Source organism: Lissotriton vulgaris, chromosome 4_1 (genome assembly GCF_964263255.1).
Source record: "Lissotriton vulgaris chromosome 4_1, aLisVul1.2, whole genome shotgun sequence".
Classification (NCBI taxonomy): domain Eukaryota; kingdom Metazoa; phylum Chordata; class Amphibia; order Caudata; family Salamandridae; genus Lissotriton; species Lissotriton vulgaris.
Genome location: NC_141691.1, coordinates 2,017,367,277 through 2,017,388,480, shown reverse-complemented (window position 1 = coordinate 2,017,388,480; position 21,204 = coordinate 2,017,367,277). Strand labels below are relative to the sequence as shown.

General features: G+C 47.4%; 1 protein-coding gene across 1 annotated transcript in view; it reads left to right on the top strand.

The window, feature by feature from the left end:
• LOC147724890 (kinesin-like protein KIFC3) overlaps positions 1-21,204 on the top strand; it is a 205,085-nt gene that overhangs the window by 125,658 nt on the left and 58,223 nt on the right. The window contains exons 6-8 of the mRNA XM_086966413.1: positions 7,158-7,223; positions 18,289-18,426; positions 19,861-20,058. Coding sequence (XP_086822539.1) covers positions 7,158-7,223; positions 18,289-18,426; positions 19,861-20,058 — 402 coding nt within the window. The remainder of the gene's footprint in view (positions 1-7,157; positions 7,224-18,288; positions 18,427-19,860; positions 20,059-21,204) is intronic.

Here is a 21,204-nt window from a genome sequence, read left to right as displayed (position 1 = left end):
TGGCATGACTCATTCAGCCATTACTGGCCTCATACACTTGGGTGGGGGCTGACTCATTCACCCATTACTGGCCTCATACACTTGGGTGGGGCCTGTCTCATTCACCCATTACTGGCCTCATACACCTGGGTAGGGCCTGACTCATTCATCCATTACTGGCCTCATACACTTGGGTGGGGCCTGACTCATTCATCCATTACTGGCCTCATACACTTGGGTGGGGCTTCACTCATTCACCCATTACTGGCCTCATACACCTGGGTGGGGCCTGACTCATTCACCCATTACTGGCCTCATACACTTGGGTGGGGCTTCACTCATTCACCCATTACTGGCCTCATACACTTGGGTGGGGCCTGACTCATTCACCCATTACTGGCCTCATACACTTGGGTGGGGCCTGACTCATTCAGCCATTACTGGCCTCATACACTTGGGTGGGGCATGACTCATTCAGCCATTACTGGCCTCATACACGTGGGTGGGGCATGACTCATTCATCCATTACTGGCCTCATACACTTGGGTGGGGCTTCACTCATTCATCCATTACTGGCCTCATACACTTGGGTGGGGCCTCACTCATTCACCCATTACTGGCCTCATACACTTGGGTGGGGCCTCACTCATTCACACATTACTGGCCTTATACACTTGGGTGGGGCATGACTCATTCACACATTACTGGCCTCATACACTTGGGTGGGGCATGACTCATTCATCCATTACTGGCCTCATACACTTGGGTGGGGCTTCACACATTCATCCATTACTGGCCTCATACACTTGGGTGGGGCTTCACTCATTCACCCATTACTGGCCTCATACACCTGGGTGGGGCATGACTCATTCATTCATTACTGGCCTCATACACTTGGGTGGGGCTTCACTCATTCACCCATTACTGGCCTCATACACTTGGGTGGGGCCTGACTCATTCACCCATTACTGGCCCCATACACTTGGGTGGGGCCTGACTCATTCAGCCATTACTGGCCTCATACACTTTGGTGGGGCATAACTCATTCACCCATTACTGGCCTCATACACGTGGGTGGGGCATGACTCATTCATCCATTACTGGCCTCATACACTTGGGTGGGGCTTCACTCATTCATCCATTACTGGCCTCATACACTTGGGTGGGGCCTCACTCATTCACCCATTACTGGCCTCATACACTTGGGTGGGGCCTCACTCATTTACACATTACTGGCCTCATACACTTGGGTGGGGCATGACTCATTCACACATTAGTGGCCTCATACACTTGGGTGGGGCATGACTCATTCATCCATTACTGGCCTCATACACTTGGGTGGGGCTTCACTCATTCATCCATTACTGGCCTCGTACACTTGGGTGGGGCCGCACTCATTCACCCAATACTGGCCTCATACACTTGGGTGGGACATGACTCATTCACCCATTACTGTCCTCATACACTTGGGTGGGGCATGACTCATTCATTCATTACTGGCCTCATACACTTGGGTGGGGCTTCACTCATTCATCCATTACTGGCCTCATACACTTTGGTGGGGCCTCACTCATTTACCCATTACTGGCCTCATACACTTGGGTGGGGCATGACTCATTCAACCATTACTAGCCTCATACCCTTGGGCGGGGCCTGACTCATTCACCCATTACTAGCCTCATACCCTTGGGCGGGGCCTGACTCATTTACCCATTACTGGCCTCATACACTTGGGTGGGGCTTCACTCATTCACCCATTACTGGCCTCATACTCTTGTATGGGGCTTGACTCATTCACCCATTACTGGCCTCATACACTTGGGTGTGGCATGACTCATTCAGCCATTACTGGCCTCATACACTTGGGTGGGGGCTGACTCATTCACCCATTACTGGCCTCATACACTTGGGTGGGGACTGTCTCATTCACCCATTACTGGCCTCATACACCTGGGTAGGGCCTGACTCATTCATCCATTACTGGCCTCATACACTTGGGTGGGGCCTGACTCATTCATCCATTACTGGCCTCATACACTTGGGTGGGGCTTCACTCATTCGCCCATTACTGGCCTCATACACCTGGGTGGGGCCTGACTCATTCACCCATTACTGGCCTCATACACTTGGGTGGGGCTTCACTCATTCACCCATTACTGGCCTCATACACTTGGGTGGGGCCTGACTCATTCACCCATTACTGGCCTCATACACTTGGGTGGGGCCTGACTCATTCAGCCATTACTGGCCTCATACACTTGGGTGGGGCATGACTCATTCAGCCATTACTGGCCTCATACACGTGGGTGGGGCATGACTCATTCATCCATTACTGGCCTCATACACTTGGGTGGGGCTTCACTCATTCATCCATTACTGGCCTCATACACTTGGGTGGGGCCTCACTCATTCACCCATTACTGGCCTCATACACTTGGGTGGGGCCTCACTCATTCACACATTACTGGCCTTATACACTTGGGTGGGGCATGACTCTTTCACACATTACTGGCCTCATACACTTGGGTGGGGCATGACTCATTCATCCATTACTGGCCTCATACAGTTGGGTGGGGCTTCACTCATTCATCCATTACTGGCCTCATACACTTGGGTGGGGCTTCACTCATTCACCCATTACTGGCCTCATACACCTGGGTGGGGCATGACTCATTCATTCATTACTGGCCTCATACACTTGGGTGGGGCTTCACTCATTCACCCATTATTGGCCTCATGCACTTGGGTGGGGCCTGACTCATTCACCCATTACTGGCCCCATACACTTGGGTGGGGCCTGACTCATTCAGCCATTACTGGCCTCATACACTTTGGTGGGGCATAACTCATTCACCCATTACTGGCCTCATACACGTGGGTGGGGCATGACTCATTCATCCATTACTGGCCTCATACACTTGGGTGGGGCTTCACTCATTCATCCATTACTGGCCTCATACACTTGGGTGGGGCCTCACTCATTCACCCATTACTGGCCTCATACACTTGGGTGGGGCCTCACTCATTTACACATTACTGGCCTCATACACTTGGGTGGGGCATGACTCATTCACACATTAGTGGCCTCATACACTTGGGTGGGGCATGACTCATTCATCCATTACTGGCCTCATACACTTGGGTGGGGCTTCACTCATTCATCCATTACTGGCCTCGTACACTTGGGTGGGGCCTCACTCATTCACCCAATACTGGCCTCATACACTTGGGTGGGACATGACTCATTCACCCATTACTGGACTCATACACTTGGGTGGGGCCTGACTCATTTACCCATTACTGGCCTCATACACTTGGGTGGGGCTTCACTCATTCACCCATTACTGGCCTCATACTCTTGGATGGGGCTTGACTCATTCACCCATTACTGGCCTCATACACTTGGGTGTGGCATGACTCATTCACCCATTACTGGCCTCATACACTTGGGTGGGGCATGACTCATTCAACCATTACTGGCCTCATACACTTGGGTGGGGCATGACTCATTCAGCCACTACTGGCCTCATACACTTGGGTGGGGCATGACTCATTCATCAATTACTGGCCTCATACACTTGGGTGGGGCTTCACTCATTCATCCATTACCGGCCTCATACACTTGGGTAGGGCTTCACTCATTCACCCATTACTGGCCTCATACACTTGGGTGGGGCATGACTCATTCAGCCATTAGTGGCCTCATACACTTGGGTGGGGCATGACTCATTCATCCATTACTGGCCTCATACACTTGGGTGGGGCCTGACTCATTCACCCATTACTGGCCTCATACACTTGGGTGGGGCTTCACTCATTCATCCATTACTGGCCTCATACACTTGGGTGGGGCTTCACTCATTCACCCATTACTGGCCTCATACACTTGGGTGGGGCCTGTCTCATTCACCCATTACTGGCCTCATACACTTGGGTGGGGCCTGACTCATTCAGCCATTACTGGCCTCATACACTTGGGTGGGGCATGACTCATTCAGCCATTACTGGCCTCAAACACTTGAGTGGGGCCTGACTCATTCAGCCATTACTGGCCTCATGCTCTTGGGTGGGGCCTGACTCATTCACCCATTACTGGCCTCATACACTTGGGTGGGGGCTGACTCATTCACCCATTACTGGCCTCATACACTTGGGTGGGGCCTTACTCATTCACCCATTACTGGCCTCATACACTTGGGTGGGGCCTGTCTCATTCACCCCTTACTGGCCTCATACACTTGGGTGGGGCTTCACTCATTCATCCATTACTGGCCTCATACACTTGGGTGGGGCCTGACTCATTCATCCATTACTGGCCTCATACACTTGGGTGGGGCTTCACTCATTCATCCAATACTGGCCTCATACACTTGGGTGGGGCCTGACTCATTCACCCATTACTGGCCTCATGCACTTGGGTGGGGCCTGACTCATTCATCCATTACTGGCCTCATACACTTGGGTGGGGCTTCACTCATTCATCCATTACTGGCCTCATACACTTGGGTGGGGCCTGACTCATTCACCCATTACTGGCCTCATATACTTGGGTGGGGCCTGACTCATTCAGCCATTACTGGCCTCATACTCTTGTGTGGGGCTTCACTCATTCATCCATTACTGGTCTCATACTCTTGGGTGGGGCTTCACTCATTCACCCATTACTGGCCTCATACACTTGGGTGGGGCTTCACTCATTCATCCATTACTGGCCTCATACACTTGGGTGGGGCATGACTCATTCAGCCATTACTGGCCTCATACACGTGGGTGGGGCATGACTCATTCATCCATTACTGGCCTCATACACTTGGGTGGGGCTTCACTCATTCATCCATTACTGGCCTCATACACTTGCGTGGGGCTTCACTGATTCCCCCGTCACTGGCTGCATACGCTGCATTGTAGCCTGGCTCCTCCAGAATTCATATTCTGAATATATATTTCAGTGAAGCCCTACTCTGTCACCTCCAAAAAGTGTATAAAAAGTATAAATCACAAATATAAAAACCCCAAACTATTGTCTTCAAATATAAACTTCACAAAAACAGATACCTCCAAAAAATCTATTGCCCTGCGCCTGGTCCCACCACCAAACCCTTGCACCCATATGTGTGAAGCCTTGAGACTGAATACTGACTTAACCCAGTCTTATGCTTAGCAGGAAGAGAGTCTGGCTGGATTTTTAAAGGTTTAAGAGGTTACATTATTATCTGTGGGTATTTCTGTACGTTCTATTTTGCTGCACTCTTTGTCCAGCCCATACCACGGAAGTCTGCAATGACACTTAGAACCGTCCTGACGTTGATTGCTGGCTGCCTCATTGAATATTCATGACCCACACACAACGGTCCTGGCTTTGGTTACTGGCTGCCTCGTTAAATATTCATGAACAATGGATACAAATATTCAAAAGCTGACCACAAAGTACTGGAAGATTGGGACTTGCAGGCGCTGCTGTTCCCAATACAGGGGCACAGAGTCGTCTGACGCGAAAACAGGAGCTCTGCTGTCCCCCAGAGGGGACCAGGAGTAGTACATGCTGTTGGTCTGTGATGTGACTGGATCATCTGGATAAAGCAGCTCCCTGAGAGTCTGATACCCTCTCAGCACACAAGAGGAAAGATACTCTCGGCGCCTGAATGAAACATTGGATCAAGGGACCCGAGTCTCCCTCCTCCCCCGTGCCCTGCGACAGGCCATGTGTACACTCTGGACGGCTGGCAATGCTTTGAGGCACCCAGGGGTCTTACAGCCAGGACGAAGGAGCTGTGTAGACCTTCTCTGCTGTGGTATCCAGGCCAAGACATAGCAAGGAGATGGGAGTAAACGATGTAATGCATAGAAGGTACGTTCTTGTACTCTAAGGGGATGCAGAGTAGTGCTGTAGTGAAAGGATGTTGTGCATTGGCCTGGAAGGACCCCATCAGGGAATCCTCAGCGTGGATTCACAAAGAGAGTGTAAAGCGTGTGCCATTTTCTTTTTAACAACAACCGTTGCACGGAAATATTTCACAATAACATTAAAGCGCGTTGCCAAGGGGTGTAACAATTGTTAAAGCTCGGCCTCCCACCAAATATAACAAGGGATACGCCCTTTAACTACAGTTATATCCAAAGGGAGGAGGGCTATAAGGATATTAGAATATTCCACCTACTGAGGGTAGAATGTTCTAAAATAAAGAAGGGGGAACAGAAAGACACGCGTTGGAATGTTTGAGCAGGCATTATTGGCCCCGAACCACGTCATTGTCTTAAAAGGAGCTCTCAACGTTCCAACGTTCTAATTCATCGTAAGTCTTTCTACCCTTACCACGGTTCTGTTTAGAAGTCTTGTGCTCTGATTGGTCGATTATTGCGTCGTGTTCTGTGTGGTCCTAGAATCAACTACCATTAAGCATGGGCAAAGACAGACATCTGGGGTGTTGGTGGATATAAGGTTCCCACTTTTACCAGGGACATCTTAAGGATTTTGGGGGCCTTTGGGCCAAACCTATTTTGAGGGCCCCTGTTCGGTACATTTATGATCCAATTTCAGTTATATCAAGCCCTCTGTGGCCGGTTTACAGGCACACTCGTCCAAATTCTAAAAGTGTTTACATCTGATATTCGGGGACAGTGACGGGTGTTTTCAGTATTGTAACACAGCAGCAGCTCACTAACATTACTGCAAATAATCTCTGTGACCCCCCTCCCATTTCACACATGTAAGGTCCCGTTTGATCTAAAGGAAACTTTTTTATGTATGTTGAATGAAAAGCACATTTCTCTGCAAAATGTCTATAATAGACTCCCACGTCACCTACATTAAAACATAAATTAAAGGAAAACATCATTTTAAACAATCTGTTTAAGAATTATTCGAGGTCATCGACTAAAGATTATTTGCAGAACAGTGCTGGCTCCATCAGCGGGGCCCCTGAAAGGTTGTGGCCCGGGGCCGGAGCCCACTTTTCCCATGCCTTAAAACGCCTCTGACTTTCACCGTTCTCTGAGACTTGCTTCAGTTTGACACTACAGAGAGATTTGCACATTTTTGACAGAGTAACCACTTCACAGGGCATTATATTGTGTTCCGTGCAGATGAATCCCACTTAGTTCTTGAGCCAATTTTGATCTCCACTCCTGTATGAACGTTTTCCTGACTTTGCTTTCCTGCTTCTCGTTCAATCCTACAGGTTCAAGAGCTGAAAAGGAAGATCCAGGAGCGCGAGGACGAGCTGACGCAGCTGAGGGCAGAGATGGTTGGTCCCATTCCCATAATACTCGATCTACCCCAGGTGGTTTCAGGAAAACCTCGACTTATTGAATTTCTTCGCACAGACACTCCAACTGTTAACATATAGCATTGCAGCCTCACGCTGAGGACTATACTGATTATTAAATGCTCTGAACCCTAGTTATAGGCCTGAGTTTCAGGAGAGGCACTGGTACTTTAGCATCCAGTATAGGACAAGGCAAACATGGCTATAAGGCCATCAGAACATTTCACCCACTGACAGAAGTATGTTCTAAAATAAAAAGGGAGACACAGAAAGACAAACATAGGAAGGTTGGTGCAGGAGGCCTGTGTCAGCCATTATTGGCCCGGAGCGACCCCATTGTCGCCCATGGAGCTCTCAACATTCCAATCTTCTAATTCGTTTTTCAGAACAGAAAGAGGAACCTCTGGATATTAGGCCTTTTAGGGGCAGCATTCAAGTGAAGTGAATCTTCCCACTAATAATATTCTATTTTTCCTGCTCACATGGGTGTGTTCTGGCATCAAGACATTAAGTACCGTGTTTGTGCTGAAAAAACACTCCTCTGATGAGCCATATTAAGAGCAAAATATATGTCAGGTGTTGTTTTCACTTATTTCTTATAGTCCCCAAAATGGGTTTGTATTTATCTTGTACATTTGGGATGAATGGACTAAACCAAACGTGGTAGTATTACACTCACTATTCCAATAGGCATAAATCTGCTTGCTTGATAGATTGTCTTCATAATCTGGAGGTTACTTGCATGCTAATAGCACGTGCTTGTTGATTGACACAGACATAAAACCTTGTTCATTTGCTTTGATCCTAGCTGCTTGCTAGTTGTTTGCTTGCTCATAATGATCCCCACAGTCCCAGTGTTAATAACGATCTCCATGGTCACAGGCAGATTTTTCGCTGTCATCCAGACTGTGCTTGGGGTGCTTGCTGACAATGATCTCCCTAGACCTTGCTTGTTTGCTTACTATGATGGAGACTATTCCTGTGGTGCTTGCCTGCTGACAATGATCTCCACAGTCCTCATGTTGCTTGCTTACTGTGCTGGAGACTATTCCTTGGGTGATTGCTTGCTGACAAAGATCCCCACAGTCCTCAGGGTGCTTGCTTACTGTGATCGAGACTATTCATGGGGTGCTTGCCTGCTGACAATGATCTCCAGTCCTCAGGGTGCTTTCTTACTGTGATGGAGACTATTCATGGGGTGCTAGCTTGCTGATAATGATCTCCACAGTCCTCAGGTTGTTCCTGGGGAGGTTAACTGCTAACAATGATCTCCACAGTCCTCAGGGTGCTTGTTTACTGTGATGGAGACTATTCATGGGGTGCTTGCCTGCTGACAATGATCTCCAGTCCTCAGGGTGCTTGCGTACTGTGATGGAGACTATTCATGGGGTGCTTGCCTGCTGACAATGATCTCCACAGTCCTCAGGGGGCTTTGTTACTGTGATGGAGACTATTCATGGGGTGCTAGCTTGCTGATAATGATCTCCACAGTCCTCAGGTTGTTCCTGGGGAGGTTAACTGCTAACAATGATCTCCATAGTCCTCAGGTTGCTTGCTTACTGTGATCCTGACTGTTCTTGGGGTGCTTGCTTGCTGACAATGAACTCCATAGACCTCAGGTCGCTTGCTTACTGTGATCCTGACTTTTCTTGGGTTGCTTGCCTGCTGATAATACTCTCCATAGACCTCGGTTGCTTACTTACTGTGATTCTGATTGTTCTTGGGGTGCTTGCCTGCTGACAATAATCTCCTCAGTCCTTCGGTTGCTTACTTACTGTGATGGAGACTATTCCTGTGGTGCTTGCTTGCGGATGATGATCTCCACAGTCCTCATGTTGCTTGCTTACTGTGATGGAGACTATTCCAGTGGTGATTGCTTGCTGATAATGATCTCCACAGTCCTCATGTTGCTTGCTTACTGTGATGGAGACAATTCCTTTGGTGTTTCTTGCTTGCTGACAATGATCTCCACAGTCCTCATGTTGCTTGCTTACTGTGCTGGAGACTATTCCTGTGGTGCTTGCTTGCTGACAAAGATCTCCACAGTCCTCAGGGTGCTTGCTTATTGTGATGGAGACTATTCATGGGGTGCTTGCCTGCTGACAATGATCTCCAGTCCTCAGGGTGCTTTCTTACTGTGATGGAGACTATTCATGGGGTGCTAGCTTGCCGATAATGATCTCCACAGTCCTCAGGTTGTTCCTGGGGAGGTTAACTGCTAACAATGATCTCCACAGTCCTCAGGGTGCTTGTTTACTGTGATGGAGACTATTCATGGGGTGCTTGCCTGCTGACAATGATCTCCAGTCCTCAGGGTGCTTGCTTACTGTGATGGAGACTATTCATGGTGTGCTTGCCTGCTGACAATGATCTCCACAGTCCTCAGGGTGCTTTCTTACTGTGATGGAGACTCTTCATGGGGTGCTAGCTTGCTGATAATGATCTCCACAGTCCTCAGGTTGTTCCTGGGGAGGTTAACTGCTCACAATGATCTTCATAGTCCTCAGGTTGCTTGTTTACTGTGATCCTGACTGTTCTTGGGGTGCTTGCTTGCTGACAATGAACTCCATAGACCTCAGGTTGCTTGCTTACTGTGATCCTGACTTTTCTTGGGTTGCTTGCCTGCTGATAATACTCTCCATAGACCTCGGTTGTTTACTTACTGTGATTCTGATTGTTCTTGGGGTGCTTGCCTGCTGACAATAATCTCCTCAGTCCTTCGGTTGCTTACTTACTGTGATGGAGACTATTCCTGTGGTGCTTGCTTGCGGATGATGATCTCCACAGTCCTCATGTTGCTTGCTTACTGTGATGGAGACTATTCCTGTGGTGATTGCTTGCTGATAATGATCTCTACAGTCCCCATGTTGCTTGCTTACTGTGATGGAGACAATTCCTTTGGTGTTTCTTGCTTGCTGACAATGATCTCCACAGTCCTCATGTTGCTTGCTTACTGTGCTGGAGACTATTCCTGTGGTGCTCGCTTGCTGACAAAGAACCCCAGAGTCCTCAGGGTGCTTGCTTACTGTGATGGAGACTATTCATGGGTGCTTGCCTGCTGACAATGATCTCCAGTCCTCAGGGTGCTTTCTTACTATGATGGAGACTATTCATAGGGGTGCTAGCTTGCTGATTATGATCTCCTCAGTCCTCAGGTTGTTCCTGGGGGGTTACCTGCTAACAATGATCTCCATAGTCCTCAGGTTGCTTGCTTACTGTGTTTCTGACTGTTCTTGGGGTGCTTGCTTGCTGACAATGAACTCCATAGATCTCAGCTTGCTTGCTTACTGTGATCCTGACTTTTCTTGGGTTGCTTGCCTGCTGATAATACTCTCCATAGACCTCGGTTGCTTACTTACTGTGATTCTGATTGTTCTTGGGGTGCTTGCCTGCTGACAATAATCTCCTCAGTCCTTCGGTTGCTTACTTACTGTGACGGAGACTATGCCTGTGGTGCTTGCTTGCGGATGATGATCTCCACAGTCCTCATGTTGCTTGCTTACTGTGATGGAGACTATTCCTGTGGTGATTGCTTGCTGATAATGATCTCCACAGTCCCCATGTTGCTTGTTTACTGTGATGGAGACTATTCCTGTGGTGCTTGCTTGCTGATAATGATCTCCACAGTCCTCAGGGTGCTTGCGTACTGTGATGCAGATTATTCCTGTGGTGCTTGCTTGCTGATAATGATCTCCACAGTCCTCAGGGTGCTTGCTTACGGTGATGCAGATTATTCCTGGGGTGCGTGCTTGCAGACAATAATCTCCACAGTCCTCAGGGTGCTTGCTTACTGTGATGCAGATTATTCATGGGGTGCTTGCCTGCTGAAAATGATCTCCACAGTCCTCAAGGTGCTTGCTTACTGTGATGCAGATTATTCCTGGCGTGCTTGCCTGCTGACAATGATCTCCATAGACCTCAGGTTGCAGCCTGTTCTTGGGGTGCTTGCTTGCTGACAATGATCTCCATAGACCTCAGGTTGCTTGCTTACTGTGATCCTGACTGTTCTTGGGTTGCTCGCCTGCTGATAATAATCTCCATAGACCTCGATTGCTTACTTACTGTGATCCTGATTGTTCTTGGGGTGCTTACCTGCTGACAATAATCTCCTCAGTCCTTCGGTTGCTTACTTACTGTGATGGAGACAATTCCTGTGGTGCTTGCTTGCTGATAATGATCTCCTCAGTCCTCATGTTGCTTGCGTACTGTGGTGGAGACTATTCCTGTGGTGCTTGCTTGCTGATGATGAGCTTCACAGTCCCCAGGTTGCTTGTTTACTGTGATGCAGATTATTCCTGGGGTGCGTGCTTGCAGACAATAATCTCCAAAGTCCTCAGGGTGCTTGCTTACTGTGATGGAGACTATTCATGGGGTGCTTGCTTGCTGACAATGATCTCCAATGTCCTCAGGGTGCTTGCTTCCTGTGATGCAGATTGTTCCTGGGGTGATTGCCTGCTGACAATGATCTCCACAGTCCTCAGGGTGCTTGCTTACTGTGATGGAGACTATTCCTGTCGTGCTTGCTTGCTGATGATGATCTCCACAGTCCTCAGGGTGCTTGCTTACTGTGATGGAGACTAATCCTGTGGTGCTTGCGTGCTGATGATGATCTCCACAGTCCTCAGGGTGCTTGCTTACTGTGATGGAGACTATTCCTGTGGTGCTTGCTTGCTGATGATGATCTCCACAGTCCTCAGGTTGCTTGCTTACTGTGATGCAGATTATTCCTGGGGTGCTTGCCTGCTGACAATGATCTCCTCGGTCCTTCAGTTGCTTACTTACTGTGATGGAGACTATTCCTGTGGTGCTTGCCTGCTGATAATGATCTCTACAGTCTTCAGGTTGCTTGCTTACTGTGAGCAGATTATTACTGGGGTGCTTGCCTGCTGACAATGATCTCCACAGTCTGAGGGTGCTTGCTTTCTGTGATGCAGATTATTCCTGGGACTCGTGCTTGCTGACAATAATCTCGCCAATCCTTCGGTTGCTTATTTACTGTGATGGAGACTATTCCTGTGGTGCTTGCTGGCTGATAATGATCTCCACAGTCCTCAGGTTGCTTGCTTACTGTGAGCAGATTATTACTGGGGTGCTTGCCTGCTGACAATGATCTCCACAGTCCTCAGGGCACTTGCTTGCTGTGATGCAGATTATTTCTGGGGTGCGTGCTTGCTGACAATAATCTCCTCAGTCCTTTGGTTGCTTACTTACTGTGATGGAGACTATTCCTGTGGTGCTTGCTTGCTGATAATGATCTCCACAGTCCTCAGGGCGCTTGCTTACTGTGATGTAGATTATTCCTGGGGTGCGTGCTTGCGGACAATAATCTCCTCAGTACTTCGGTTGCTTACTTACTGTGATGGAGACTATTCCTGTGGTGCTTGCTTGCTGATGATGATCTCCACAGTCCTCAGGTTGCTTGCTTACTGTGATGCAGATTATTCCTGGGGTGCGTGCTTCCGGATACTAATCTCCACATCCCAGACATACTGTTTCGTTTGCTGAATAGGCTTCCTCACACTCTCAATATGCTTAATTACTGATAATGATCACGATAGTCCTGTGGCTGCTAGTTTGTTTCAATCCTCACTCTCCATTGTGTGCTTGCTTGCGATAATAACCCCAACAGGTGCTGGGTTGCTTACATGCAGAGGGTAATTCTCAAAGTCCATGGACTGATTTCTTGTTGTTCGTGACCCACATCGCCACTTGCTAGGTTTGACGTCACAGTGCTGATGCCTGCAAGGCTCTTGTTACCAATTCGTTAAAATATATATAGAGTGGGCATTGGCCCCTTTCAGAGTAGTAATTCTCTCTCATCTCATGCTATTGGTTATTTGCTGTATCATCCCTCCTCATATAGAATGCTTGCATTATAGTGCCACTGGGACTATTTTGCATTTCAGAAGCACGCAGAATTTTTACACATTCTGTTCGGTACCTCATACATGCATTGAATAATATGTTTTTGGATTTTTTTCAATGCAGTAGACCTCTTTAATATTTTACGGAGGAATCATGTTCAAGGCACACATACCTGGACATATATATGTTTACATTTACACATGCATTAGGGTGCAACTATGTAAAACAAACAAGCATTGGTGGAGCGAATAAGTGTAGCTTTAATGTGATGAAGCTTGGAGACACAAATGATGTGTGTACGTCAAACCCAGACCAGTTGTATTTGTCAGTGCCTGTTTACATACTATTATCATTGCTTTTTGTGGGATTACTTTCTCAAAAACAAGGATCCCCATGCTCTCAGGTCTCCTTCTTGACTCATAATGGTCCTTTCAGCCCCAAGGTAGCTTGCATGCTGAAAATGCGGTCCACAATCCTAGGGTTCTGGTATTACTCCCCATAGTCATAAGGGTGGTTGCTTGGTGATAATGAACCCAACAATCCCATGGTTGATTTCTTTCTGAAAGTGATTCCCAAAGCCACCAAGATGCTTGCTAGCGGATGTTAATCCTCATAGTTCTGGAAATGTTTGCTTCTTTTTGTGACTCTTATTCTCCCATTGTTTGAGGTTTACATGTTTGCTTTGACCCCCCCACAGTTATGAGAGGTTGCTCGCACATGCCAGACCTTGTGCTTGTTTGTTGGTTTTCACACCAATTGTCCCTGGGATACATGGTTGCTGGTTCCATACAGTTTCTGGGATGATTGTGTGCTTGCTGATGATGTTCCACACAGTACCTGGAGTGTTGGCTTGCTCGTGTTTTGCTTGCTGGTGACGCTCCACACAGTATCTGGAGTGTTTGCTTGCTGGTGATGTTCCACACAGTATCTGGAGTGTTTGCTTGCTCATGATGCTCCACACAGCGTCTGGAGTGTTTGCTTGCTCATGATGCTCCACACAGTATCTGGAGTGTTGCTTGCTCGTGATGTTCCACACAGCGTCTGGAGTGTTTGCTTGCTGGCGATGCTCCACACAGTATCGGGAGTGTTTGCTTGCTGGTGATGTTACACAGAGTATCTGGAGTGCTTGCTTGCTCATGATGCTCCACACAGCGTCTGGAGCGTTTGCATGCTCGTGATGCTCCACACAGTATCTGGAGTGTTTGCTTAATGGTGATGTTTCACACAGCATCTGGAGTGTTTGCTTGCTGGTGATGTTCCACACAGCATCTGGAGTGTTTGCTTTCTCGTGATGCTCCATAGAGTGTTTGCTTACTCGTGATGCTCCACACAGTATCTGGAGTGTTTGCTTGCTGGTGATGCTTCACACAGTATCTGGAGTGTTTGCTGGTTGGTGATGTTCCACACAGTATCTGGAATGTTTGCTTGCTCGTGATGTTCCTCACAGTATCTGGAGTGTTTGCTTGCTGGTGATGCTCCACACAGTATCTGGAGTGTTTGCTTGCTGGTGATGCTCCACACAGCATCTGGAGTGTTTGCTTGCTAGTGATGTTCCACACCTTATCTGGAGTATTTGCTTGCTCGTGATGCTCCACACAGTATCTGGAGTGTTTGCTTGCTGTTGATGTTCCAAATAGCATCTGGAGTGTTTGCTTGCTCATGATGCTCCACACAGCATCTGGAGTGTTTGCTTGCTGGTGATGTTACACACAGTATATGGAGTGTTTGCTTGCTCATGATGCTCCACACAGTATCTGGAGTGTTTGCTTGCTGGTGATGTTACACACAGCATCTGGAGTGTTTGCTTGCTGGTGATGTTACACACAGTATATGGAGTGTTTGCTTGCTCATGATGCTCCACACAGTATCTGGAGTGTTTGCTTGCTGGTGATGTTACACACAGTATCTGGAGTGTTTGCTTGCTGGTGATGCTCCACACAGTATCTGGAGTGTTTGCTTGCTGGTGATGTTACACACAGTATCTGAAGTGTTTGCTTGCTCATGATGCTTGACACAGCGTCTGGAGCGTTTGCATGCTTGTGATGCTCCACACAGTATCTGGAGTGTTTGATTGTTGGTGATGTTCCACACAGTATCTAGAGTGTTTGCCTGCTCGTGATGTTCCACACAGCATCTGGAGTGTTTGCTTGCTGGTGATGCTCCACACAGTATCTGAAGTGTTTGCCTGCTCGTGATGTTCCACACAGCATCTGGAGTGTTTGCTTGCTGGTGATGCTCCACACAGTATCTGAAGTGTTTGCCTGCTCGTGATGTTCCACACAGTATCTGGAGTGTTTGCTTACTGGTGGTGCTTCACACAGCATCTGGAGTGTTTGCTTGCTGGTGATGCTCCACACAGTATCTGAAGTGTTTGCCTGCTCGTGATGTTCCACACAGTATCTGGAGTGTTTGCTTACTGGTGGTGCTTCACACAGCATCTGGAGTGTTTGCTTGCTGGTGATGCTCCACACAGTATCTGGAGTGTTTGCTTGCTTACGATGTTCCACACAGCATCTGGAGTGTTTGCTTGCTGGTGATGCTCCACACAGCATCTGGAGTGTTTGCTTGCTGGTGATGCTCCACACAGCATCTGGAGTGTTTGCTTGCTGGTGATGCTCCACACAGCATCTGGAGTATTTGCTTGCTCGTGATGTTCCACACAGCATCTGGAGTGTTTGCTTGCTGGTGATGTTCCACACAGGATCTGGAGGGTTTGCTTGCTGGTGATGCTACACAAAGTATCTGGAGTGTTTGCTTGCTTGTGTTGTTCCACACAGCATCTGGAGTATTTGCTTGCTGGTGATGCTACACACAGTATCTGGAGTGTTTGCTTGCTGGTGATGCTCAACACAGTATCTGGAGTGTTTGCTTGCTGGTGATGCTACACACAGTATCTGGAGTGTTTGCTTGCTCGTGATGTTCCACACAGAATCTGGAGTGTTTGCTTGCTGGTGATGCTCCACACAGTACCTGGAGTGTTTGCTTGCTCGTGATGTTCCACACAGAATCTGGAGTGTTTGCTTGCTCGTGATGTTCCACACAGAATCTGGAGTGTTTGCTTGCTGGTGATGCTCCACGCAGTATCTGGAGTGTTTGCTTACTCATAATACTGCACACAGTATCTGGAGTGTTTGCTTGCTGGTGATCTCCAGACAGTATCTAAAGTGTTTGCTTGCTCGTGATGTTCCACACAGCATTTGGAGTGTTTGCTTGCTGATGATGTTCCACACCGTATCTGGAGTGTTTGCTTGCTCAAGATGTTCCATACAGTCCCTGGGCTATTTGCCTAGTAAGTCCAGTGTCTGCAGCAATTTCTTGTCTATGTTGCAGGTTGTCTTTGAGATGGATATATGAAGGCAGTGAGAAAATGCTGGCACTGCTTTCAGCGTGTGGATAATGCTGCTGCTGCAGAATAAGGCACTGCAGTTCTTTGAGACCAATCAAGCTTGCAGAACCCACCAGCAGGGTCAATTAAATCCTATTTAAAGTTTGCTGGATGGGATACACCTTCCAAACGTGGACTATTACAAGTGCCATAAGTTATAATGCACTTGTAATAAAGACATCTTCCATGTCTGTGGCAGTGAATCCTGTCTCCAAACTACATAAGGCCCTCAATTATGAGCTGAATTTTGAATTGTCCTTTTCACACGAGGGTCATTGAGAAGCAAGAGGCCTGAGCATGTGACAACAGGAGAGCTCTTGTCCCTGTGCCGAGGGATCTCACGTGCCAGGACCTTGTGAGGGACCAAGAAAAAAAGGAAAAAACATCTGACTGCAGCTGTTAGGAGAGAGAGCACAGGCAAAACTACCTACCTCAACCCTCCTGCCTGGCCCATTCGGTCCTTTTAATGGTCATTTCCCTCCATACTTACGTGGTTTGATAGATGCAGGGACCTAAATGGGAGAGTTAGAAATAATATCAGCTGGCACTATATAGTGCTTTAATCCATACTCGCTTCTACCATTTCTAAGCACTGTAAATAACATTTGTTTTCAATGTGAATGCACTCTCTTTACTGACCTCAGACGCAAGGAGGCTTCAGTGAGCCATGTCAGATTCCAAACCTGCACATTACAGGCAGTGTTAGCAGTGAGCATTTAATCCATATAACAATTTTGCCAGAAAAAGTGTCTTTCTATTGCCCTGGGCAGGAAGGGGGCACAGCAGGTTGCTTGGCATTCCAATGGAGAAGGGCAGGCAGGATTTCCAGGACTTGTTCTGCCAGTTCATGCCTCTGTTTAGGTCTAGCGTGGTGGCGGCCAGCGCACGATGCATACACATTTACACTTAACTATAGTTGTGGTGGGTCTGTTTCTGCTGTGCTGTTCGGCACACCTGTGCCCCATCTGACCATCTGAAGACTTCATGGAGGCCCTTTTGTGAAACCCCTCAGTCATGTGGGTGCATTGGTCCAAGGATGGAGTAAGGGGAGAGAGGAGGCCTTATTACTCAAGCCTGTGCTTTGTTCTGGGCTCTGCACTCTTGCTATAAAATATATTTATACTTTTGAAGAAAGCCATCCCTCTCCGTTAGTGATGGGGCAGCTAACACAGCCAATACCACTAACTGGCTCCTGATGCTGTCACTGCTATGTATTCTCGTGTCCTAAAAGGCATTTCATAAACTTAAAAATGGGTGCTCTTCAGACATGCCTGATCTGTTCTTTTGCATGAAGTTATCAGACAGCACACTCCTTAATCTCTCAATGCAAGATGGTGGCCCCTGAGTCTCTCCTGATGCGGTCGCGTGGAGGGCTTGGTGATGCTGCTGACATGTACGGACTACTTGGTAGCATCTCTGCTGACCTCTCCCGTTATCCCATAACAGGTGTGAGAGGTTTGGCCAACCTGATTTCGTTTCTATATTTTGGTGTGTGCCACTCTGCATTTCCCTTTTCACCCCAGGCCAACAATTTAAAAAAAGAAAAAAAAACAAAAAAAACAATTCAATGGATAAGGAAAAATAGGTATAGATATATAAAGAGAAGGGGACAGAGATCTTAACCCTGTATTGAGAAATCTCAAATGCCAGGACCCCAAGTAGGATACAGAAAAGAAACGTAAGGGGCTGTAAAAACACAGTGGGGCACATGTACAAAGAAGTGGCGGAGCGCGGCGTTAGCCAACATGGCTTAATTTAGCTGCTGACCTTTCCATGTCTTCCTGCTTGCTCCAGGGAGTGACTGATTCCGAAAAGCGGATCCAGAACCTGACGGTGGAGAACGAGGGGTTGAAGCAGAGCCTGGGTGTGACCCAGGGGCTTCTGGAGCAGCTGGCCACTGTCTCTGCGCAGCCCTCTGCCCTGCTTGTAAAGGTAACATCTTCTGCCATTTTGGCCTTGCTTTTTTGCCTCTCTTGTCATCTCTATTTTGTTGAGCCAATTATGAGAGTTTGCACAAGGCCACCCAGATTGTCAGTAACAGCAGAAGTCTCTCTTGGTGAAATATGAATCTATTATATGGAGAGATAATGAAAAGGATGCAAGAGACCTTGCCCAAAGAACTATGGGGCATATCAGCAAGAACCTCATTAAAATTATCGCCGGAAACTGCTGCTAAAACGGAGATATTGGGCTTGCTAATATGCGTTATAGAATTCCAATAGAAACCCAGGTTAGATGTCCTGCACATCTAACCTGGGCTTCTATTGGAATTCTATAACGCATATTAGCAAGCCCATTATCGCTGTTTTAGCAGCAGTTTCCTGCCGCTAACACGCAATAATTTTAATGAGGTTCTTGCTAATATGCCCCTAAGATTGGCAATAAGATGTTGCCAGAGGTAGGTGAGTACATAGTACCTACCGTACGCAAAAGAAACAGAATAAGGACAGTGGTCTGTTGTGTAAAATAGTTTAGTGGAAGCCCTCAAAAAATGACATGGCAATACATTGCATGTAGGGGTGTGTGAAATTCACTTCATTTAATTTTGTGTAATTATCATATGGTGAAATTTCACGAAATTCAACTAATAAAGGTAAAAGGAAATTCCCAAAATTATGCATTCTTTACATTTCGCCCAGGCCTACTTGTATATATTTTGTCAATATACAGCGCTGGCCTAGTTTGGAAGCAACAGAGGACTGTGTATCATTAGGGGGAGTTAGGAGGCAACACCTCCCGGCCGCAGAGTAAAGCCATCTAGCAATGTGCTCTGTGACGCCTTGCTCAAGATTTATAAGGGTACTCAAAGTGACGCAGGGTGGCTTTGCATGGTTTCATAAGTCTGATTCAGAGACCTGTGTCAGGCATGTACAACTGTACATGGTGCAAAAGTGATGCAGAGCTCTCATAAATATCATCCTATTGAACAAGAAACAGGTACGCACGACGTGGGCTAATATTGTAATGACGGAATTTCACGTTATCATCACTTGCGGGAGTCGGGTTGTTCAGAACATTTTGTCATCAAGAGATATTTCCTGCTCGAACCAGGCTCCCGTTGGTGTTGCACAAGTCCTTTCTATTTGAGATGGAGGCTTTAGTAATAAAATGTATTTTGCCATAGCAATCTGAAAGAATAAGTTTGCAAAATTGTCATGGAATTGCACAAAATTGTTTGAAACAATTACGCATTTTTGCAAACGCTGAGACACAGCTGTTGTTAAATAACTAATTGGGTGTACATTTAGAAACTTGCACTGAAAATGGCAATATATAAATGAAGATAAACCATTGCTGCGTGCTGCACGTATGGTCCCTCAGGTGCAACCCTCATGGTGCGCTTTGCCTCCTCATTTTGATCCCCAGGAGAACGAAGACCTGCGGACCAAGGTGCAGCATCTAGAGAACTCTCTGCAGCAGAAGCTGGAGCAGCTGGTGCGCCTAGAGGCGCAGATCGACACCCTTCAGTGGAGGAAGGAAGATGAGGTGTGTCGGCTGGATGAGAAGATCAGGGGGCTGCAGCTTCACCTCGACGCCGAGCGAGCGCGCCCCGCGGATGTGCAGGTGAGATGGGGTGCAGACATGGCTCCTCTGCTTTGCTTTCCCTATATTCAAGATGTAGCTGCCCTTGAGTAAACAGCTGCATCAGTGTGAGCTGTGGTATTCCACCTAATTGTAATTAGGAAATAGAGTGTGAAGTCCAGCTTGGTTATCACGGGTGGTAGCGCGATAAGTGCCATTGGTTACCTGTGACCGTCTTTGTCTGCGGTCAGTACAACAGCCTCATATTAGAGTCTGCAGTCATTGCTGTAGTGTTCTCCTATGCACAGCATCAGTGTAGTGGTTTTCTTCTAGAGTCAGTGGTTGCTGCGGTGGTATTCTATTAATGCCAGACATAGTGTGAAGGTCTTCTTCTTGAGTCAGATGGCTCTGTGGCATTCTTCTCCTATGGTCAGACATAAGTGTGGAAGTCTTCTTCTGGAGACAGAGGTCAATGTTGTACTCCTATGGCCAGTCTCACTAAGGTGGTCTTCCTTTGAAGTCAGAGGTAAATGTGGCACCTATGGTCAGACACCAGTATCATGGTCTTCTCTTGCTATTTTGTCTGATGCACGATGGAGCTACCTGGTTTAGCTCTAGGGGAGATGGGCTGTGGATTCCCTCCTTGGTCGTCATCTACCCAGACTTCTATTAGTCTCTCCTTATTGTCTCTTCCCTTATCCTCCCTTTCTCACCACCCCCTCCACTACTTCTCTCTCTCCTTTCTCTCTCCAAATTGTTTTGCCTATTTTTTGATGTATTGTGTAATTGTTTAACTTTTTCTGTTAGTGTTGATTCTCATGTAAAGCGGTCTGATATCTTCGGGTCTAGCCAGCGCTATATAAAACTCTTTAAAAAAAAAGTAGTCTGGTGTCAGGGTTCACTGTGGTAGGGTTGTCTTGTGGCCAGACATCAGTAAGGTGGTCTTCCCTTATGTAAAACATCAGCATGATGGTCTTCTCCTATCAGTGTGTTGTAGTCTTTCTTTAGAGTCAGAGGTCCCCCGGCACATGTTGGATCAGATACGGTACACCCAAGTAACAGCGGTACTCTTAGACACCAGCTCCAGCCAGGTGGTCTTATATTTTACCAATACTGCTCAGATGAGCAAAACGTTACACCTTGCAGGCTAGGTGTAACACACTTTTATTTTTCTATCTTCCAACACAC